At 42.2% G+C, this 22,427-nt stretch overlaps 1 protein-coding gene across 2 annotated transcripts in view; it reads left to right on the top strand.

Moving 5' to 3' along the window:
* LRFN1 (leucine rich repeat and fibronectin type III domain containing 1) overlaps positions 1–22,427 on the top strand; it is a 252,593-nt gene that overhangs the window by 216,954 nt on the left and 13,212 nt on the right. Inside the window, exons 1-2 of one of the 2 annotated variants that reach the window (XM_077479870.1) lie at positions 7,773–7,871; positions 19,344–20,742. In XM_077479870.1, the coding sequence (XP_077335996.1) occupies positions 7,829–7,871; positions 19,344–20,742 (1,442 nt within the window). In that variant the 5' untranslated portion in view covers positions 7,773–7,828. Of the gene's footprint in view, positions 1–7,772; positions 7,872–19,343; positions 20,743–22,427 lie in introns of those variants that run through there. The other variant, XM_077479880.1, reaches the window with a different exon arrangement.

Genomic DNA, 22,427 nt, shown 5'->3' with positions numbered 1-22,427 from the left:
CAATCTGAACACAGATAGCTTTTCGGAGGCACACCAGTTTAGACACAAGTCTAATCTTAGCCCTGGGGTTTATATCTATTTTTTGTGTCCATCCATACTATTTTAGTCTAGAAATGTTTTTAAAGCTTCAGTTTCTAGGAGCAGAAATAAAACTCTAATGCCGATTACACACAATCTGACATTCCGACAACAAAATCCATGGATTTTTTTCTGATGGACGTTGGCTCAAACTTGTCTTGCATACACACGGTCACACAATGTTGTCAGAAATTCCGAACATCAAGAACGTGGTGACGTGCAACAAACCGAGAAAATTGAAGTTTAATAGCCAGTGCGGCTCCTCTGCTTAATTCCGAGCATGCGTAGAACTTTGTGCATCGGAATTGTGTACACACGATCGGAATTTCCGACAACAGATTTTGTTGTCGGAAAATTTGAGATCCAGATCTCAAATTTTGTGTGTCGGAAATTCTGATGGAAAATGTCCGATGGAGCCTACACACGGTCAGAATTTCCAACAAAGAGCTTCCATCAAACATTTTCCGTTGGAAAATTCAACTGTGTGTATGGGGCATTACGCTCCATGCAAACTAGCATTTTTTTATAAGCTCAAAAAACACTAGAAAAAAGCTAGATGAAAAATGCTAATAATAGCGTTTTGTGCCAGCTTGTAGTAGGGTTTTAAAAGATTTTAGGAGCCTTAGCATTTTTTTTTTGGCGTTTTTACAGTACGCAAAGAAAAAAAATGCTCAAAAAAGCCATTAGGAGCATTTTAGTAGCGTTTAAAAGTGTTTATGAGCGTTTAGCATTTTTTTCTGCCGGGAAAACGCTCACAAAATCTCTACAAAAAATTTTTGTTTCTGCTTCTAAACGCTGAAGTTGTGCATGGACACATAGGATAACACTATAAGCTTCTAGAAGCTGAAAAAAACACTACTGTGCATGGAGCCTTATTTTTGCTTTAGCTTCTTGACAGCTATTTCATTAGCTTTAAATTGATTTCAGTATGCTGCAAATGAGATGACCGATGACCGAAGCTGTAGCATTTCTCAGTAGGAAAAAATATTTAATTGTCCATATATCCTTAGCATACATAGCACAGTCAGATTGTACAATGTCCTTTAATCTATCATTAACTATGTGATGCAAAGGTCTGTCTGAACAGTTTCAGACTGGATTGCTTGGTTAACATTAGTGTGCACAGCCTATTACATTAGGGTGGGCACCCCAGAGCACAAGCACACGTGTGTGTATATCAGAAGGTGTCAGTAGACGGTAGGTGAACGGTGTCAGTAGAGCAGAGATTGGTGTCAGTAGGGCAGTGGACAGTGTCAGTAGTTTTTTATTCTCATTATTTTTTAAATTTATTTTTACAATTTTGTTTTTTAAATTATTTTTTATTTGTTTACAATTTTTTTGGAGCCCCGTTGGGAAGTTTTGGTGAAATATCAAGGGTCTAAACAGACCCCTGAGGTCTCACTTTTGAGAAAGAAAAAGGGACTAAGGACAGAGCTTCCCCTTCTCCGCAGCCGCACTGGACGGTAAAGAAATGGTTTAGTTAAAAATAAATACAGAAATGATCACTATAGATCACTCACTGTGCTCTCCATCTTGTAACATTCCCTGCAGCAGCCAGAGGGAAAGGAAAGGATGGAAGCTGGCAGCACTGCAGGTGGGAGATGGGGCACCAGAAAGCAGGGGGAAATCGCTACCGCACAGGGTGATTAGGGTGTGCCCAGGCACATCCGGTGCACATGTCTATGTTGGTTACATGATTTATTCAATAAATTGAAAGGGGATTGTACAGGGTTACTACAATTAGACTTGAATGTTTATGGTCAGCTAAAGGCCACCTAGAAAAGTTTGTTCGAAATGTGTGGAGGTAGGAACTTAAGTAAAGGTAGAATCTCAGCAGGGCAGACTGTATACCTGCCTCACTTATCACTAAGGAAATTTTCCTAAATGTTTTTTCAACATCAATGTGGTATTGTGGCAGGTCAGCATGGCTATAAGCAAGTATTTTGCCATTCCAGCTGTGACCTTAAGGAGTCGCGTCATAGTATATCCAAGCAAAGACCCGACCATGTTTTCTTTCCATCTACAGTGCTGATCTGCTTTTAACCTCAGCAGTCTAATCCCATTGATTTTCAGATAGTAAAAAGCTTCTTCCTTCCCCTACGGAATACATTTCCCGTTCAATGGTAACCTAAGAGATCTATACATGAAGAGTGAACACAGAGAGAAGAGGAGGCAGGGAGGGGAGGCTGATGGAAACAATTTACAACACATACCAACAGAACAAGACTGAAAAAAAAAAATAGTCCACCTACTACGCCCATATGGCCATGATGCAATTGTTTTTATTAATTTTGAAACTTTAAGTTCTGTAAAGGAAAAAAAGATTCATAAACATCTTAAAAGTATTTATATATACTATTAACGTAAGCTTGTGTGTTAATAAACTTGTGTATAGCTCGTTAATATATTTGTACATGGAGATCTGCCAAATGTAGTTATGCCACAGCCAAGCTCTGCTTCCTACTTAGTAATGATGAGATCAGACAGTTATAAAAGACAAAATTAAAGCATCTCGGGGTTTGTTTTTTTCTTAATGCAAGGCCATGTGAGTATCTGAATTTGAGTTGGTATCAGCATCCTGTAATACACTGTACATCAGAGTTCAGACTGGGAGAAGGAAAAGCAGCACACGATTCTATTCAGCTGGACTGCAGTGTTCATGTTCTAACAAAGAACAGGAAAGAACAGAGCAAAAAAGATATTGGCACATCAGTCTTTTGTTTTTCTTTCAATGTCCAGTCAAAGGCTGGCAGAGGAACAAAACCTGTGTAACCTAACTTTAGCAAAGAAGATCAGCTCTTTTTCCATTCCAGACAAGGTTGTGCTATGTGGTAGGGCTGTATTCATCATAGAAATGGATATACAGGCATGGAAATGTAGCGCTACCTCAGCAGGAGCCATTGGTATTTTTCCCTGAGTCTCCTACTGTTTAAGCTGAAGCCCAGTCACAGATTATTTTCCCACACAGCCAGGTGCACACACTCTTCCATTCATTGTCTCCAATGACCAGTCTATGGGATTTGTTTTTTCTTTGTGTTATTAGGAAAACTTGGATAGGAGAAGGGATTTAGTAGGATACTCCAAATTAAACTATTCACGAGCAAGGGCAGCTTTCTCAGTAGAACTGTGTAGCAAAGTCCCTTTTTAGTAGAAGGAATTTAGTGGACCCTCCTATTCTTCGAGACACTAGTCAGTGTCCCCTTTAGCTTACACCCAGTATGCTGACTTCTAGCACCCAGAGGGGGATTTAGCAGCACCAGTCTCTAAGATTCCTTTAGAGGAGGTCTGTGCAAGGCTCTGGAAGCACCAATGGCAGCCTTCCTTAGTGATACCAGACAGAATCCATGGACATCCTTCCTCAGTCAGCTCTCAGGAGAACCTTAGGTTTCAGCTTCAATATTCAGGCCTTCGAGTCACACACCTGAGGCCACATGGCAACCTGTGCTGATGAGGGGCAGCAGACCCCCTCCCCCCTGGACTTCTCTCTTTGGAGGAAGACCCAGAGCCAATGTGCTTGTCAAGCAGAAATACAGGCACCCAGCATGCCTTGGGGCACCTCCACTTGTAATTGGCAAGGGCTGTATGAATATTCATGCTCCCAGCTGCAAGGTTTCCACCCACTATCCAGCACTTTCCATAGCTGCTAGACCAGTGTGAACCTTCAAGACAGATTAGCAGAATCAGAGCACACTGAGAAAATTCTCACTTATATTTAAAGCGCGAGTTCTAGCATTTATTGTTTTAAAAAGTCAGCAGCTACAAATACTGCAGCTGCTGACTTTTAAAATGAGGACACTTACCCGCCCAGTGATCAGCTCTCGGTGCTGCCGCCGCCATCTTCGGTATGGGAATCAGGAAGTGAAGTCTTGCGGCTTCACTTCCTGGTTCCCTACTGCGCATGCGCAAGTCGTGCTGTGCAATAAGGATGGTCCCTGCTGTCTCTGGGATCCGTGTGTTTCCCAGCAGTGGGGGCCCCGCAGGAAGTGGCGTAAATACCCGCAGAATCTGCGGCTATCTATGCCCAGAAGTGGGTGCAGATACCTGTATTATACAGGTATCTGCACCCCCCTCCCCCCTGAAAGGTGCCAATTGTGGCACCCGGAGGGGGAGGGTTCCAATGAGCGGACGTTCCACTTTAGGGTGGAACTCCGCTTTAAGTTAAATTCTCACATACCGTCTCTGTTAGGCAGAGAAACCAAAACTATAGTACACTCACTCTAGCACCTACCTAAGAGGGCAATACACAACTTTTTTGAAAAAAATGCCTTTTTTTATACAGTATTTAATTTGTGTATTTAGCTGTTTGCCTGGTGTTCAGCCTTAATGCTCCACAGTGATTGTACTTTACTACTGAGTTTTTACAGGTAAGTGTAGGCTTGCAGTAAGATAAACATGGAGCAAATCACAAATGTGAAACTAGTCTTACTGGCAGGGGTGATCCTGATCCCTGGCAGAAGAAGGCCAAATTGGACAGATTGGTAGAGATTTGCTAAAACTGGTGCACACAGAATCTGGCGCAGCTGTGCATAGTAATCAATCAACTTGTTCAGTTTTGGTCCTTTCACGCGGCTTGTCCGCTTGGCGAACAATAAAACCTAGAACCTGATTGGTAACTATGCACAGCTGCACCAGATTCTGTGTCCACCAGCTTTAGTAAATCTCCCCCTTTATGTCTATTCAAGGTCTGATCAGTCAGCAGGATTATTCCCTTGAGAGCCAATTACATTCAATGAGGACTCCCTCTTCCATCCTGGTTGTTTAGTATCCAGCCCTCAAAAGTTGCCAGTAGTCCATACATGGAAGATTGGAAGAGAAGGTCTACAATTACCTCTCTCTGCTCTATACTTACATAGAACATTTTGGGTCACCTTGACAATATAATAATTTAGTGAATACAAAACTCTGTATAGGTGGCTTACCTGTAGTTCATTTCATGGCAGTCTATTATTATAATTATTATTATTATACAGGATTTATATAGCACCAACAGTTTACGCAGTGCTTTACAATGTAAAAGATAGACAATATAGTTATAATACAATAAAATACAAGAGGATTAAGAGGGCTCTGCTCAGAAGAGCTTACAATCGAATAGGGTGGGTCAGGTGGTACAAAAGGTTGTAGCCGTGGGGAATGAGCTGATGGAAGTGGTAAAAGATTAGTTGGAGACGTGATAAGCTTCCCTGAAGATATGAATTTTCAGGGATTGCCTGAAGGTAGCAAGAGTAGGGGATAGACGGACAGGTTGAGGTAGCGAGTTCCAGAAGATGGGAGAGACTCTGGAGAAATCCTGGAGACGAGAATTGGAGGAGGAGACAAGAGAGCTTGAGAGTAGGAGGTCTTGAGAAGAGCCAAGAGGACAATTTGGGTGACATTTGGAGACAAGATTGGTGAAATTGTTAGTGACCACTAAATTGCCCCTGGCCTTTATGCAAGCAGGCTCTCTCTAATCCTAACTAGAGCAAGCTTGCTGTTGTTTTCTGCCTTAACCAATCAATATCTAGTCCAAAGCAAAATTCTAACAACTGGTATTAAAAGGTACTCTTTGTCACAACAGATAAACAGCTTCAAATGGCTCTGACCGCCAAGTCTAAAATACAGATATCCAGCGCTGTCAGCAATTTCAAGTCACTTTTGGGTGCTGAACCCCAGTGTCATTTTGATCTGAAAATACGATAGTTATCCTGAATGCTTGTTGCTTTGATATGCAGATATTAGACATGTGCACTGCCAAAAAATGTGTTAGATTTCATTTCATTTGTTTTTTTTTAATTTTTGGGTCATTCATTATGACCGAAATTCTTTATTCCGAATAAATTCGGAAATTTGAAAATTCGGAAATCCGACAATTAGAATATTTGAAAATCTGTAAATTCGAAAATCTGAAAATCCAAAAATTTGAAAATCCAAAATAATAACTATCTATCTAATAACAACTAACTATTAAATTACAGGTATTGGAATTTCCTTTCAAATTTGGCTGTTAGTGAACGAAACAAATATATGAATTTATCTGGAGTTACGAATTATCCAAAATAATGAATGCTGCATCTAAACAAATGAAACACAACAAATTATTAATAATAAAACTAATAAAAAGTTAGGTCCACAAGGTGGAGTTTTACTACAAGAATTAAGATACTGCTGAGGATGCAGCGATGTAAGATTAGACAGAAGCAGGACATTTTAAATCAGGGATAATAGGCCCTACTGAACTATGCCTAACTTTCATTTTATCTATGGGGATAGGGCACTATGTTAAACGTGAGTGATATAGTGTGAGATGGTTTTAGGAGCACCTTTATTTGCACTTTGTTTCCTTTGAAACAATACAGCTATGTCCTGTGAACAAAAGGCACATAAAAGTAAAGATGGACAGTAGCAAGTGATTTAAGAACTCCAAACTGTCAGCATTAGTTAAAAATAAAAACAATAGAAATTAAAAATATAAGATGTCACCCTGAAACAAAAGTTTTCTTTTTAAAAGGAAGACTTTCAGCAACAAAAAAAAGCCAGATAAGCATAAAATAAAAGCCAAAATACCCCAAAAGTAAATGAAAACCCTAAAATGTCAACTGTTGGAACAATAGCTCTCTTTTTTTAAAGGGAAGCCTTCCTGCACAAAAACAGTTTGCCATGGGGACAGCAGCTAAAAGTGACAGCTGACCTCAAATCAACCACAAAATACAATGAAAGTTGACAGGGCACCCAGAGAGTGAATTAACATAGTGTATGGTCAGATTTGCTGTTCTTTTCTACAATGCAAATAAATGAGTCAGCTGACTATTCCCTGTGTGGCTTTTCTCAGCACTATTAGGCCCCCTTCACGTAGGCATGCTCCGTTGCATCACAGCAGAGGATCCAGGACCCATCCTTTGCTGAGTCAGATCAGAATAGAATTGATATCATCCATAGAATTGATGGAGGAAAAGGGACCGATGTAATCCCTATTGAGGACCAGATGTACTTTCACTATAAAAAAGGAAACACAATATGTGCTTACTGAAAATATAGTATACTTTACCTCTAAGCCCTTGTACACACGGTCGGACATTCCAACGGAAAATGTTTGATCGGACCGTGTTGTCGGATAATCCGACTGTGTGTGGGCTTCATCTGACTTTTTTCGTCGGAGTGTCCGACCAACAAAGTTTGAGAGCTGAATATAAAAATTTTCCGACAACATGATCCAATCGGACTTTGTCCGATCATTTGTAGAGAATTCTGATCGGACAAAGTGCCACGCATGCTCAGATCAAATTCCTAGACCAAAGCTATTGGCTACTACCCTGAACGTAGTCCCATCGTAACTAAATAACATCATCACGTTCTGAACGATCGGATTTTCCGACAACTTTGTCCGACCGTGTGTATGCAACACCAATGGATTTTGTTGTCGGAATGTCCGACTGTGTGTACAAGGGCTAAAAGTGCATTTCTCAAGCCAGTTACTTATTCATATATCTGGTCATCGCATGCTGATCACTTACAATTGGTGATTACTGAATTACTGTAAATAATCTATATGTGTAATGAGCCTTATTAGTTCTGTAATCAGTCTTCGTCTGAGCTCGGGGTCAGCTCTCGGAATACTGATACAGTGAGATGAGTGTGTGCTTGGCTAGTAAACCCAAGTGTGACAGGTGATATGTTTTATTGGTGCCTCGCTGATCAATATCTGTCAATAGGCTTGAACACAGCAAGAAGAAAGCCATCTTGGATTCCCAATGATTTCACTTACACTATAAATATGAGAACAAAGGAGAGGAAAGGGGAATTGTTTAAAGAGAACTGTAAGTGAGCCTTGAAGTTTATTGCTATTTAAACAAAACCATGATGTTTTGGCTTACAATGTTAATACAAATGTAATATATATATATATATATATATATATATATATATATATATATATATTACAGTGGTGTGAAAAAGTGTTTGCCCCCTTCCTCATTTCCTGTTCCTTTGCATGTTTGTCACACTTAAGTGTTTCGGAACATCAAACCAATTTAAACAATAGTCAAGGACAACACAAGTAAACACAAAATGCAATTTGTAAATGAAGGTGTTTATTATTAAAGGTGAAAAAAAATCCAAACCATCATGGCCCTGTGTGAAAAAGTGATTGCCCCCCTTGTTAAAACATACTATAACTGTGGTTGTGCACACCTGAGTTCAATTTCTCTAGCCACACCCAGGCCTGATTATTGCCACACCTGTTCACAATCAAGGCATCACTTAAATAGGAGCTGCTTGACACAGTAAGGTCCACCAGAAGATCCTTAAAAGCTACACATCATGCCGAGACCCAAAGAAATTCAGGAACAATTGAGAAAGAAAGTAATTGAGATCTATCAGTCTGGAAAAGGTTATAAAGCCATTTCCAAAGCTTTGGGAATCCAGCGAACCACAGTGAGAGCCATTATCCACAAATGGCGAAGACATGGAACAGTGGTGAACCTTCCCAGGAGTGGCCGGCCGCCCAAAATTACCCCAAGAGCGCAGCGACGACTCATCCAAGAGGTCACAAAAGACCCCACAACAACGTCCAAGGAACTGCAGGCCTCACTTGCCTCAGTTAAGGTCAGCGTTCATGCCTCCACCATCAGGAAAAGACTGGGCAAAAATGGCCTGCATGGCAGAGTTCCAAGGAGAAAACCACTGCTGAGCAAAAAGAACATCAAAGCTCGTCTCAATTTCTCCACAACACATCTTGATGATCCCCAAGACTTTTGGGACAACATTCTGTGGACCGATGAGACAAAAGTGGAACTCTTTGGAAGGTGTGTGTCCAAGTATATCTGGCGTAGAAGGATCACTGCATTTCATAAAAAGAACATTATACCAACAGTAAAATATGGTGGTGGTAGTGTGATGGTCTGGGGCTGTTTTGCTGCTTCAGGACCTGGAAGACTTGCCGTGATAAAAGGAACTATGAATTCTGCTGTCTACCAAGAGATCCTGAAGGAGAATGTCCGACCATCTGTTCGTGTACTCAAGCTGAAACGAACTTGGGTTCTGCAGCAGGACAATGATCCTAAACACACCAGCAAGTCCACCACCGAATGGCTGAAGAAAAACAAAATGAAGACTTTGGAGTGGCCTAGCCAAAGTCCTGACCTGAATCCTATTGAGATGTTGTGGTATGACCTTAAAAAGGCCGTTCATGCTCGAAAACCCTCTAATGTAACTGAATTAGGACAATTCTGCAAAGATGAGTGGGCCAAAATTCCTCCAGGATGCTGTAAAAGCCTCATTGCACGTTATCGCAAACGCTTGGTTGCAGTTGTTGCTGCTAAGGGTGGCCCAACCAGTTATTAGGTTTAGGGGGCAATCACTTTTTCACACAGGGCCATGATGGTTTGGATTTTTTTCCCCTTTAATAATAAACACCTTCATTTACAAATTGCATTTTGTGTTTACTAGTGTTGTCCTTGACTATTGTTTAAATTGGTTTGATGTTCCGAAACACTTAAGTGTGACAAACATGCAAAGGAACAGGAAATGAGGAAGGGGGCAAACACTTTTTCACACCACTGTGTATGTATATATATATATATATATATATATATATATATATATATATGACATGTGCAGTTCATTTCGGTCCACAATTAAAATTCGGACAAATTTACGTTATTTGAAAATTCGGATGTATCCAAACTTCCGAATTTGAATAGTGCCAAATTTAAATTAATCTGAAATAAAAATTTGAATAGTTTTCAAATAATTTTCAAATTTGAATAGTTTTCAAATTCAAAAACTTTTCAAGTTCGAATAGTTTTCCAATTTCCAAAGAAAATAAAATAGAATAGAAAATAAAGGAATAGAATGGAATTTTTTTTCTATTTAATTCCTTTATTTTCTATTCTATTTTATTTTTTTTGGAAATTCGAAAACTATTTGAATTCAAAAACTATTTGAAAATGATTTGAAAACTTTTCAAATCAATTTGAAAATGAATAAAATAAATGAATTCCGAAAACAAATTAAATGAATTAAACAAATTTAACTAAATTCATTTATGTAAATAACGAATCAAAACCAAAAATATCTCCTAAGCGGTGCATGTTTACAGTACCTATAGGTAAGCCTAATAATAGGCTTACCTATAGGTACAAGTCAGGGATAGGAGTTTACGCCCACTTTAAACAAATGTTCCTTACTGTACAGGTTGCAAAGGGGAACAGTGACTAGCGATATTCTGAAGTCTCCAACTGCCCCCTTCCAACCCCAGATGTCATTGCAGCCATGTGGGCTGTTATACACCAATATAATGTATAAGGGATGATTGGGTGATTGTATAAGTAGAGTATAGATAAACACAGTAGCCAGGATCTTGAATTAGAATGAAAAGTGAATGAGCTAACAGGTTACTATGGAATGTGATGATATAGCGTAATTGAACCTGTGTTTTAACAGTCTGATAGAGCAGGGGATTGGTTGATATGGGTTTTCTGCTTGGTGTGGATTTCTGCTTTATTAAATAAACTGAACTGGAGGATAAAACTGAGGTAGGAAAGAACATTTTTATTACCAGTTCATCCATGGCGCGATAGTAAAAAAAAAAAAAAATGAAGAGATTTTTACTTCAAAATGCAGTGTCTGCAAATTTTAATGCTGATAGGGAACCTGTACTATAGTAACAAATGTTATGAAAGAGGCAAGTAGGGGAGGTAAACTTATGATCCCATCAATTACAAAGGTTTTATCTTATGGAGGTTTTCATATTTAACCACTTGCCTACCAGGCCAATTCTTATACTTATATATATATATATATATATATATATAGCCATAGAGAATAAAATGGTGGCAATTTTTTGTGTCACACTGTATTTGCGCAGCGATTTTTCAAGTGCAATTTTTTGGGGGGGAATAAAAAAAACACAACACAATATATAACAGTACACAATGACAGGTCCTCTTTATGGAGAGACATGGAGGTCTTTAAGACCCTGCATCTCTCCTCTACAATGCAAAGCATTAGATAAAAAAATTTTAAAATAATTGATCCAAAGCTTTAAAAAAAAAAAAAAATTGCATTGTTTATATTGAACCAGAACCGGATGTGATGTCATGATGTCCCTTCAGGTCCTCCTAGACCATAGAATTTAGCTGAGGCCATCTTTCCTCAGCTAATCTCTGTGATCAGCTGCCACAACCGCCATGTTAGTTCCCAGACTCACTGATCATCCAGATAAGCCCGAGAGCCACTGGAAACCTGAGGGAGCGGGTCCAAAAATGTTCCAGCAGCAATTGCAAAATATTATAACTATACTTTATTTCTCATCCATCGAGGGGCACAGGAGGCTTTAAACCATCAGGTTATACTGCTAACTACATTGGACGCTGCCAACTAAAAAAGTTGTGGGGCAGCCCTGGATATCTCCTCCTACTTCAACATGCCTCAGTTTTTCTCTCGTGTCCTAGGAGGATTCTTTGATTTTTATGTCGCTCATGGAGCCTGGTCTTTCTGATTGTTGCTATCTGGTGTAGTCATTCTCGGCCTGAATTTTGGAGCACCATGTCAGGACTGCACTGGATGTTGCAGGAATGGCCTGGAAGTGTCTTTCTTTTACTGGATTGCATGTGGGGAAAATTTTCAGGCTGGAGCTTCAATCTTTGATCTGTTCCTACTGCCTGTCTAAAGTGATTGGTCACTTCCAATCATCCCACCCTCACCCCCTACCAGCGGTTTGTGTTTCACAAGTGCTTGAGGACTTGCCTCCTACCCTGAGCCTATACATTGCATTACCATCATGTGTTCAACTCTGTACATTGGGAGGACAGTCCTGCTGTTATAGATGCCCCAAGCCCACCCTCACTAATAGCTGTAGGACAGTGCATCTACTGACTGTACTGACTTCTGCAGCCTAGAGTCATGATGCCCTTTTTTTTAAATCTATCCTTGTCCTCAAAGTCCTCTTTAGCTTCAGTTGGTGTTGCTTGATCCTCCAATCTTTTGACTGAGGTTTTTACCACTGTCATGCAAGACTTTATGGCTCAGATCTTATAGTTATTTGCTGACTCTGATTGCAGAGGTCACTAGTGCACTCCTGTGCCCTCCCCTGCAGATGTTATATCTTACCAGTGGCCCTACCAGTCATTAACTGATGAGCTTAGCCCTGAAGAGTCACAGTCTACTATGATTACTTACAAATTAAAGGACCCATTTTGGCTGTTATTAGTTGTTCACCATTCTAAACCTAGAGGTTGAGCCTGTTTCTAGTACTGTTTCTAGTCTTGGTCATTTAAAACTTCCAAAGCCACAAAGACAGTTTTTTGTGTGCTAGTGACAGATCACACTATATGTGGCAGTATAACCAAAATGTATGAAGTGGTTGTGGACATTACATTCTACATCACACCAATCAGTTTAAGAGAATAATGAGAGCAATAAGGCTTTTTTTAAATTAAAGAAATATATAAATAAGAGGGCCAGTATGGTGGCCCGTAATTATGGGAGGAGCCCGGAGGGTATATAATCAGACCACCCACAACGGTCTGTGTCGGTTCCAGTGCAAGGTACTGCACATCAAGGGGCTGACTCTTCTCAGCTCCCTCACGGTCGTCTATCTGTGTGTCCAATCGTAGGTGCACTTCGGCTTCTTCATTCGTGGTCTTCGTCGGCGGTTCCCGCTCATGGTCGCAGATAAGTAGTATCCAAATCTTTTCATATCATGTGCAAACTTGCGGCTTATCATGCTTACTATCCTGCACCCCTTTTGCAAAACCTACCTCTGAGTTGTTGACACTCATGTCCCGACATTGTTCGGCACAGCCGAGTCGCTATCAGTTTTTCCTCGTTATCACTCGCCATAGGCTTCACTGGTTATAAAATTCACTGTTCTCATCCTTTTTTGAGATAAACAGGTATTGTTTGTATGGGTTTCTGTGGCTGATTGAGGTGTAATTAAACCCACCTGATGTCTTACCTGCACTTGACTAGCCTGGGGGGATGGGTGGTTGATAGGTGTTTGGTTTCACAGTAAGGAAGGGCATACACTCTACAACCAATTCGTATCAGATACTCCTTACTGCCAATTTATATCAGATTCATCTCATACATTTTTGAGCTGATTCGTGTCAAATGCATTGCAGAGGCTGACTCTGCCAACTCACTGCATGTCCACGTAGTTGTACCTTCGAGATCGGTCGTATATCTTCATTGATTGTCCCACGCTCGGACCGCTACACACTCGCTGTCGCAGGTAGGACTTTGTTGTTACCGCTCTTCTAAACTCCAATAGTTACCTTATCATGTTCGTTTTGCAAAGTCGCACTTACGCCACCGTAAGTCTATGTCATCTTTCATGTATTTCATCCTTTCTACCCAACGCGGGTTTACTCGAGCCGATCACTTCACGGTCGATGCGGTCAAATCCGACATTCAAGCCCCTTACTCACCTCGCATCTACGGCCGATTCGAAATCTAGTCGCAACTTCGCTTCTATGTTTTCGGATCCTCGGCAATCACAAGCCCCTACAACCGTCATCACCATTTAGTTGATTCGAACCCAGCCATATCATCGGCAATACGGTCAGATCTGTTATACGAGCCCCGTAGTCACCTCATATCTACGGCCGATTTGAAATCTAGTCGCAACTTCGCTTCTATGTTTCGGATCCTTGGCAGTCACAAGCCCCTTCAACCGCCATCACCATTTAGTCGATTCAAACCCAGCCATATCATCTGCAACACGGGCAGATCTGTCATACGAGCCCTGTAGTCACCTCGCATCTACGGCCGTTTCGAATCTAGTCGCAACTTCGCTTCTATGTTTCACCAGCCCCTTCAACCACCATCACAATTCAATCAATCCGAACCCAGCCATATCCTCAGCGATACGGTCGGATCCCATATACGAGCCTTTCAGTCGCATCTACGGAGGATTCGAGTTTAGTCGCAGCGTCGGCGCAACGATTCCAGTCCTTGCCAAACGCAACTCTAACAACCAAGCCGAATCCTGTTGCATCACCGACTCAAATCTTTCGCAGACTATTCCATAGCTATAGCCCAGTTCAAACTAGTCACATCGGCTGTACGAATTCAGCAGTACTTACATTTGACCTTCTCAGTCTATCCATACATGATCGTACACAATTCTCTCCACCAATTTGCTCAGTATTGCGCACGGTCATTCCTACATAATCACATTTCCTCTATAACCTTTCTTTCGCCTTTCAACAAAGCTGCGTTCTTGCAATCGCTGCAAGTCTTTTCTGCATTTGGCTCAAAACTGCCAATCGTTTCCAGTAGCAACACTGCTGTTCACCTCATACCTACACACTTATAAATCCGCAAAACATTGCTTTCACCTTTCAAATCTCATCTCTAGTAGAAAAACGGCTGCTCTCCTCATTCCTACACACTTATAATTAAATTTATAGATTCAAATAAAGCTGCTTTCTTGCAAATCGCTGCAAGCATCTCTGCAATAGCTTAATACGGCCACTCATCGTCTCCAGTAGCAACACAGCTGTTCACCTCATTCATTCATTCATTCATTCATTCTCACCTCATAATTCAATTTATAATTCAAATAAGGCCGCTTCCTTGCAATCGCTGCAAGCATTTCAGCGAATGGCTCAAACTGCCACTCATCGTCTCCAGTAGCAACACGGCTGCTCATCGTTTTCTCTGTCGCTTTCCCCTTTTAGGCCAGTTAGAACACCAGTTAGTCCACCCTGCACCAGGTTTGGACAGTATCTCCCAAAAAAAAAAAAAAAAAAAAAAAAAAAAAAACCATTGTCGAGGGCTTGCATCTTCACCAGGGGGCCAGCTTTGCCCCAAACAGCTCTTTGCAATCCCCATCGTCAAAACGAAATTCTCATGTCACCTTACTACAGGCTCCCGGTCAACTCAGTTCTCGACCACCAACCAGTCGACTTCACAACTAGGGCATAAAGTCAGGTGTGTAGTTCAATGGGATTCCCCCTTTCTCTTAAACACTCTTTCACTACATATTTTTACTTCACATACAGAATTTGACCTGCTCCTGAGGCGTTAGCAACTGTCACATACTTCTGTGCACTTCACTCTGTTTTCGAAGCACAAGCCTTCAATACGCAGACAAGGTCGCCTAATCTCCATACTTGCTGGCAGTGCAAGCATTAGTAGACCGAACCCACGTCAATTAACTACAGATCGCAACATTCCTACTTAGTATACCAGACTTCAGCTACCCACCCCAGTCCGCCCTGGGGCGCTCTGGTTCATTAGTCTGTGCCGAGCACAGACTGACACCCGAGCTATCGGTTACCTAGCCAGTCACCTCCTGGCTCACCTCGGTTGTTACGCATTCTTTTGAGTTTTCTAAAGTCACACTCAACAGCGCTCGAGCGCAAACCAACTGTCACTATGGCTGTCGTTCCTTGTCCTATTCTTCTTGTTTCCTTCCGCCTTTCATCTTATCTACCCAACGCAACTATCCGCTCCTACCTTTGCAACTTACCTCAAACATACCCCCCCTTGCTTTTAGTTGACGCCATGTCGCAGGCAGACAGTGAGGACTTTGCCTCAGCCCTGCCATCACCCTTTACGGGCTCAGCAAGCGGCGGTTTAGTCTCACAAGAGCTTGGACCAATAAAAAACAAATAAACAAAACAAACAAAAAAAAAAATATATAAACTCATAACAGAACGGTGTCGCAGGAGTAAATCCTACCCTGCTGCAGCCAGGAAACCAAGCCTTTAGGCTACTGTTTCCACCACCAGTGGCAGCCCTTCCAGGCACCACTTCAGTCTATCTTCTTTGCGACTACTCAGCTGCACTCCTGGGTAACCACACTGTCAGCAGCAGTCCCTGAAGTCCAAGCAGAGTGACAGCCCTGGAGGTACGCCCAGCCATGCCCCTACCAGCTCCAGTCACCACCGTCATTCCCGTACCTTCACTTACAGATGCACCATTGTCTTCCCTGCACACCTTGTCCTAGCAGGGCATCTAGGAGGACATCTTGGATGACAACGACGTTAACTTAGCATCCCTCCTCATAGCAGTACACAACTTGGCCTAGAACAAATCATATTCGCAGGGAGATGTCTCCGTCATCCTGAAGACCAGAGACCCTTTACTTAATCGCAAGCTCACTGTCACAGAGTTTGTGCGGGCCTTGGGGACAGTCAGAGACATGCTAGGCAGAGCAACCCCAACAGGAGGGTAGAATTGGACCCGTATCTGCACGCAGCAGGTCACAAGTACGCAGGGTGCCCATCCTTTGACTATCACTGCTCATTTTCAGCCAAGGCAGCAGCCAGACTCAAGGGGATCTTTTACCTCCCATCTTTTAGTGTTTCTCTTCCAGGCAAAGACCCTGACTAAATCCTTAAATTAAGATGTGCCAGCTATAGCAGATCTGCCCATGAGAGTCGAATTTCTCACAAATTGGAATGGCATGCCAATGTGTATTCCTTCAGCATCTCTCTCTTCATCTCAGGTAGTCATGGTCACCGCAGCCTCCACAGGTCCTTGCCTCAATTTTGGTCAAATTGGGTTTATAGGGCCATGGCCGTCAGAAATCCTCTTGATTCCTGGGTTCAGTTAGTCCTCCTCTTTGTTTGACCTCTACCCCATTGTCGCAGGAGCACAAGTCTGGTGCAACAACTGGGCAGGACAAACAGTGGCGTTCGCCACAGACAACCAAGCCAATAAACCAATAAAGGAGGTCCTAGTAGCTGGCCATCGTGGCCTTCCTGTGCAGGCTGGTGCCACTATCCCCACAGCACCAATCTAACGTCCTATGCGTCCACATCCCAGACAAATGCAATAATCTGGCCGACGCACTACCCGTTAACTTTGCTTCGTTATTTTTTGCAGGAACCTGGAACCGACCCGACCATGTCTCTTATCCCACACTGGTCGTAGCTAACCTCGGATTCAAACAACACTTTCACGACGCTACCTGCCTTATTAATCTTTCACTATCTCACAACACCCTGAAGGCCTACCGGGCAGCCTAGAGGTTCTATGTCAGGTTACTAGCCTCAAACCCCAGAGCAATACCAAGAGTTCTCCATCACATCCCGGTCTTCATATTATGCCACCGCACACAGTTGGCATTGTCACACAATACCTTAGATCCCACTCAGCTGACATCCAGTATTTCATCCCCTTATGAGATCCTAACAAACCGTCTTGTTCGCCGCCCATACGGTCAAGACCATGTTGTGTGGTATTCACAGGCAATGACCCCAAATCGGTATCAAACGGCTACCCGTCACCAGCGCCATATTCCGAGACATGTCTTTCATCCTGTCACATTCCCCTTTTGGCTAAATTCAGCCTGGTCCTTCAAGCAGCCATCTACCTGGCTTTCTACAGCTTCTTACGCCCCAGTGAATACTGTCACCATCCCAGTTGTAAAGTGTTACATAGACACCACCTCACACGCCATCAGACTTCATCTTGCTCCTCAGCGTGTCCAAAACACAATAGTCCGGTCCAGGGGTTGACCTAAAACCTTTCCAAACTCTCAAAGCCTGGTGCCCCGTGTCCATCCTAGATCAATTTTTGGCCCATATGTTTGATCCCTCGCAGGACAGCCCATTACTACCGTTCTCGATTAGTACCCCAGGCAGCAACCAGTTCATTAGTCACGTCAGGTTCCTTTTGAGCACATTAGGCCAGGACCTTGGTCATTTTCTTGGACATTCTTTCGCATTGGAGCAGCATCAGCAGCCTCACGAAACGGGGTCCCAGTCCACGCGATCAAAGATGGGCAGGCGGGAATCCACCTGCTTTACTCGATACATCTCCAATCCACAAGTGGAAATGTCCTGAGCCTTCAGAAACTTTGCCCCGTAGTGTCTTGCTGTACATAAATTAATAATTACCTCCCTACACCAAATCTTTTGCGGCCTTCTCTTGGCATATCGCCCAGCAGAGCAGGGCTCACCGCCCAGCTCACCAGGGCTTACCTTACAGCAGACCAAGGGCACAATTCAGGTCTATTTTATGTTGTTAGTCTTGTGACGTGTTTATGTGTTCTTTCATATCTCTTACAGCGGAGGGCTCCAACCATAAATAAGAGGGCCAGTATGGTGGCCCGTAATTATGGGAGGAGCCCGGAGGGTATATAATCAGACCACCCACAACGGTCTGTGTCGGTTCCAGTGCAAGGTACCCACCCACCCATTTCCCTTCTTAGAGTACTTCACTTAAAACACGTTTCTCTACAGAAACATCCATTTACTTTCTTAAGGTATGCGGCCTTCTCTTGGCATATCGCCCAGCAGAGCAGGGCTCACCGCCCAGCTCACCAGGGCTTACCTTACAGCAGACCAAGGGCACAATTCAGGTCTATTTTATGTTGTTAGTCTTGTGACGTGTTTATGTGTTCTTTCATATCTCTTACAGCGGAGGGCTCCAACCATAAATACCTGTTTTTTTCTTTGTTTACAAGCAGTAATGTGGCTACTGTTCTTAGCTGTATCATGGGCTTAGAGGGGTGGAGACTCTTTTTGATGATTTGCTCATCTGCCGACAATCTAAACCACAGGTGTTGTCACTCAATGCAGGGTTGGGGCATGGCAGAAGCAGTCTTATTGGAGTGCAGGAATGTCATGCCTGTGTAGAAGGTAAATACTTCACACTTCTGCACATTGGTCCTTCCTTGTGATGAGCTGGCCAAATAGGATGGGGGTTGGAAGGTGTGGAAGCAGAATTCTGACCACGGGAACACAAGCTCACCATGTGTATGTTCACTAGGATGGATGTGTTTCCGTTCCTGACATGTTTAGATTAAAACAGAAACACAGACACATATCTGGAATAATATGTTATTGGGTTACACACAATTTAAAACATTTTGTGTACCTCAGTGGGCTTCAAAAAAAAGGATTTTAAGGTGAGTACAAAATTCATATTTTTCTATGATTTTTGTTTTTCCAAAAGATAATGTATTTTTTGAGTCTTACTCTCATCTCATATATACTGTTTGCCTATTTACTGATTGTTTACTGGAGCTTGCAGGTTAGCCCATTAAAAAGTAGGGGATGGTGTGGCAAGCTGAATTTTCATTTAGACACACACAGCTCTTTGTAACCTTATCTCCATATGCAAAGTGCACAGAGCCTGATGTCATGGAAAGTGGAGCCTAAACAGGGAGACATATAAATTCAATTGCTACACAAGGAAGGAAAATCACCCTTCCAAAATGCTATTGAACCTTCAGTGTAAATACATAAGGGCAGTTTCTACTTTCCTTTCTTGTACAGTCTGCAACATATATTATTTATATTTTAAACTTTCTTTTTTCTTTATTTTAGACTCTTTTGGCCAAGGGGCCATGGAGAAGCTGCTATGCCTGTTGCTGATGGGAGCCCTGGGGTACTTTGGGAGAGCACAACATTGCCCTGGCCGCTGCATCTGCCAGACTAACTCTCCAACCCTCACGATGCTGTGTGCCAAGACAGGACTTCTGTTTGTTCCACCAGCCATTGACCGTCGAACAGTGGAGCTACGACTGACGGACAATTTTATCACCATCATCCGGCGCAAAGACTTTGTCAATATGACCAACTTGGTGCACTTGACACTATCACGGAACACAATTAGCCAGATTGTACCCCTGGCATTCTCTGATTTGCGTTCTTTACGAGCCTTGCACATGAACAGTAACCGGCTTTCAGCTCTGAGATGTGAACACTTCCGTGGCTTGGGCAATTTGCGCCATCTGATTTTGGGAAACAATCAGATTAATACTATCCAGAATGGAGCCTTCATTGAGTTCCTTCCCACTGTGGAAGACCTTGACTTATCCTATAACAACTTAATAGAGCTGCCCTGGGATGACATTGGGCAAATGGCCAACCTGAATACATTAACTCTGGATCACAACCTCATAGACTACATTGCTGAAGGAACATTTACTATGTTGCATAAGCTAGTAAGATTGGACATGACCTCTAACCGGCTGCACAAACTGCCTCCAGACAACCTATTCCTCAGGTCTCAAGTGTTGGCCAGTACAAGAGGCTCCAGTTCATCCTTGTCCATTAGTTTTGGTGGAAACCCCTTACACTGTAACTGTGAGCTCTTATGGCTGAGACGACTGACAAGAGAAGATGACCTGGAGACATGTGCTTCTCCAGAACAGCTAACGGACAAGTATTTCTGGTCAATTCAAGAGGAGGAGTTTATCTGTGAACCTCCTCTTATTACTCGACACTATGCCAGCAAAACATTTGTCATGGAAGGACAGTCTGTAAACCTCAAGTGCAAAGCAGTAGGAGATCCTGAACCTTCCATCCACTGGATTGGTCCAGATGGAAAGCTTATCCACAATACATCAAGGATTGTGGCTCATGACAATGGAACTTTGGATATTGTGATAACAACACTGAAGGACAGTGGTTCTTTCACCTGTATAGCATCCAATGCAGCTGGGGAGGCCACTGCCCCAGTAGAAGTGGCAATAGTACCACTTCCATTGTTAGTTAATAACACGGCTCACATAAAAGAACCTGACCCTGGCTCTTCTGACATCACAACCTCCACCAAATCAGGCTTCAATGACACCAAAAGCCTACAGGACAGGAGAATAGTTGTGGACAAGTTGAAATCCACCTCAGTTGTCATTCAATGGCCATCAGAGCGCCATATTCCTGGGATTCGCATGTATCAGATTCAGTACAACAGTTCTTTAGATGACTCTCTGGTGTACAGGTAAGATGTTATAATTTTGGGGTAGATTTGCATATATAAATCAGTAAAACCATTTGCAGTATTTAGTGGATACAATCTAATTGAAATACCCCACATATTCTATTATCTGGTACTCCCTTGGTCAGATTCCCTCCCTTAAATTTTCCATCATTCTTCTACTTAATATACTTATGCTGCACTTTGTAGGATCAAATATGGTAGTCATTCTTTAAGATGGTTTCTTCTTGCTTTTGAAAATGTAGCAGGGGTAGTGTGACTAACAAGTCTAGTCTAAATAAAGGGAATACAAAAAGGCTACAGTCAAGTGGAAAAAGGAATTTCAGCACAACATGTTGTGCCATAGAACAATTGCAGGTGGGCCTGGCTTAGCTTTAAGGAAGTTCTTCAGATCTATGAGTATGAAAGTAACCTAAAGGACTACTCCATATAGTCACCCATATCATGGACTCCCAGCTAAGGTAAAAAAGATCACTTTGATCCAGAACCTTCATATCGCAATTCACCGGAACACTTTCCTTTTCTCATGGCTGTCTCATCTGCATTTCACTAACTATATGAAGTCAAAACTCTCTAAAGTTGCCCATGGCCTTTGGATGATTGTTATCCAACCTGACAATTCTTTTGATAACAAAAGACAGTTGTTTATGGAAAATGTAAGTTGCCTTAATTGTATGTTCCCAGTGATAATGTATTTGTCCCTCAATAGTAAACTGTGTCTTAGGTATGCATAAAAAATACACATATGTAGTGGAACTCTATGGGGTTTGATTTACTAAAACTGGAGATTGCAAATTCTGGTCTCTATGGGGTTGATTTACTAAAACTGGAGATTGCAAATTCTGGTCTCTATGGGGTTGATTTACTAAAACTGGAGATTGCAAATTCTGGTCTCTATGGGGTTGATTTTCTAAAACTGGAGATTGCAAATTCTAGTGCACCTGCGCATAGTAGTCAATCAGCTTTTAACATCAGCTTGTTTAATTAAGCCTTGACAATACAACCTGGAAGCTAATTGGTTACTATGCAGAGCCCTCAAAACCCCTATATGTCTCCATTCCCAAGGCTATGTTATACAGTCAGCTGAATATATCAAAACTGGAGCATGCAGAATCTGGAGCAGTTGTACATGGCAAACAATCAGCTTCTATCTTTCATTTGCAAAGCTTAACTGAGTGAGCTGAAGGTAGAAGATAGACTGGTTGCCATGCGCAGCTTCTCCAGATTCTGCATGCTCCAGGTTTGATAAATTCCCCCTAATGCTTCCTCAGATAAGATGACCTAAAGGCCCCATTCACACCTGAGCGTCTTGTGGCTTGAAGCCTGAAGTTAAAAAAAGCTGGAGGGGAAAAAAAATCTATTATTCTCAATGGAGATGGTTCACATCTCCACTCCAAGTCGCCTGAAGCCGAACGCCTGAAGCTCAAACAAGTTCTGGACTCTTTTTTTTTCCGCTCGAATCAGGCAGATTTGGGCGTTTTTCTTCTTTTTAAATTGGTGACCCTTTGCCCTGCACAAAATTGCAGCAAAACACGGGAAAAAACACTGCAAAATCATAGTAAAAACCGATGAAAAATTGCGGTAAAATCGCGTGATTTCCTGCCTGAAAACGCTATGTTCAGGTGTGAATGGGGCCTTAGAATGTACTTTCAAGTTAGTCACATTCAACTGGACTTGCTCTGTAATTT

This window comes from Lithobates pipiens, unplaced genomic scaffold (assembly GCF_037356315.1).
Source record: "Lithobates pipiens isolate NorthernLeopardFrog02 unplaced genomic scaffold, aLitPip1_a1.2 Scaffold_1, whole genome shotgun sequence".
Taxonomy (NCBI): Eukaryota; Metazoa; Chordata; class Amphibia; order Anura; family Ranidae; genus Lithobates; species Lithobates pipiens.
Note: the sequence above shows the minus strand (reverse complement) of the source record. Positions and strands in the feature narration are given on the sequence as shown.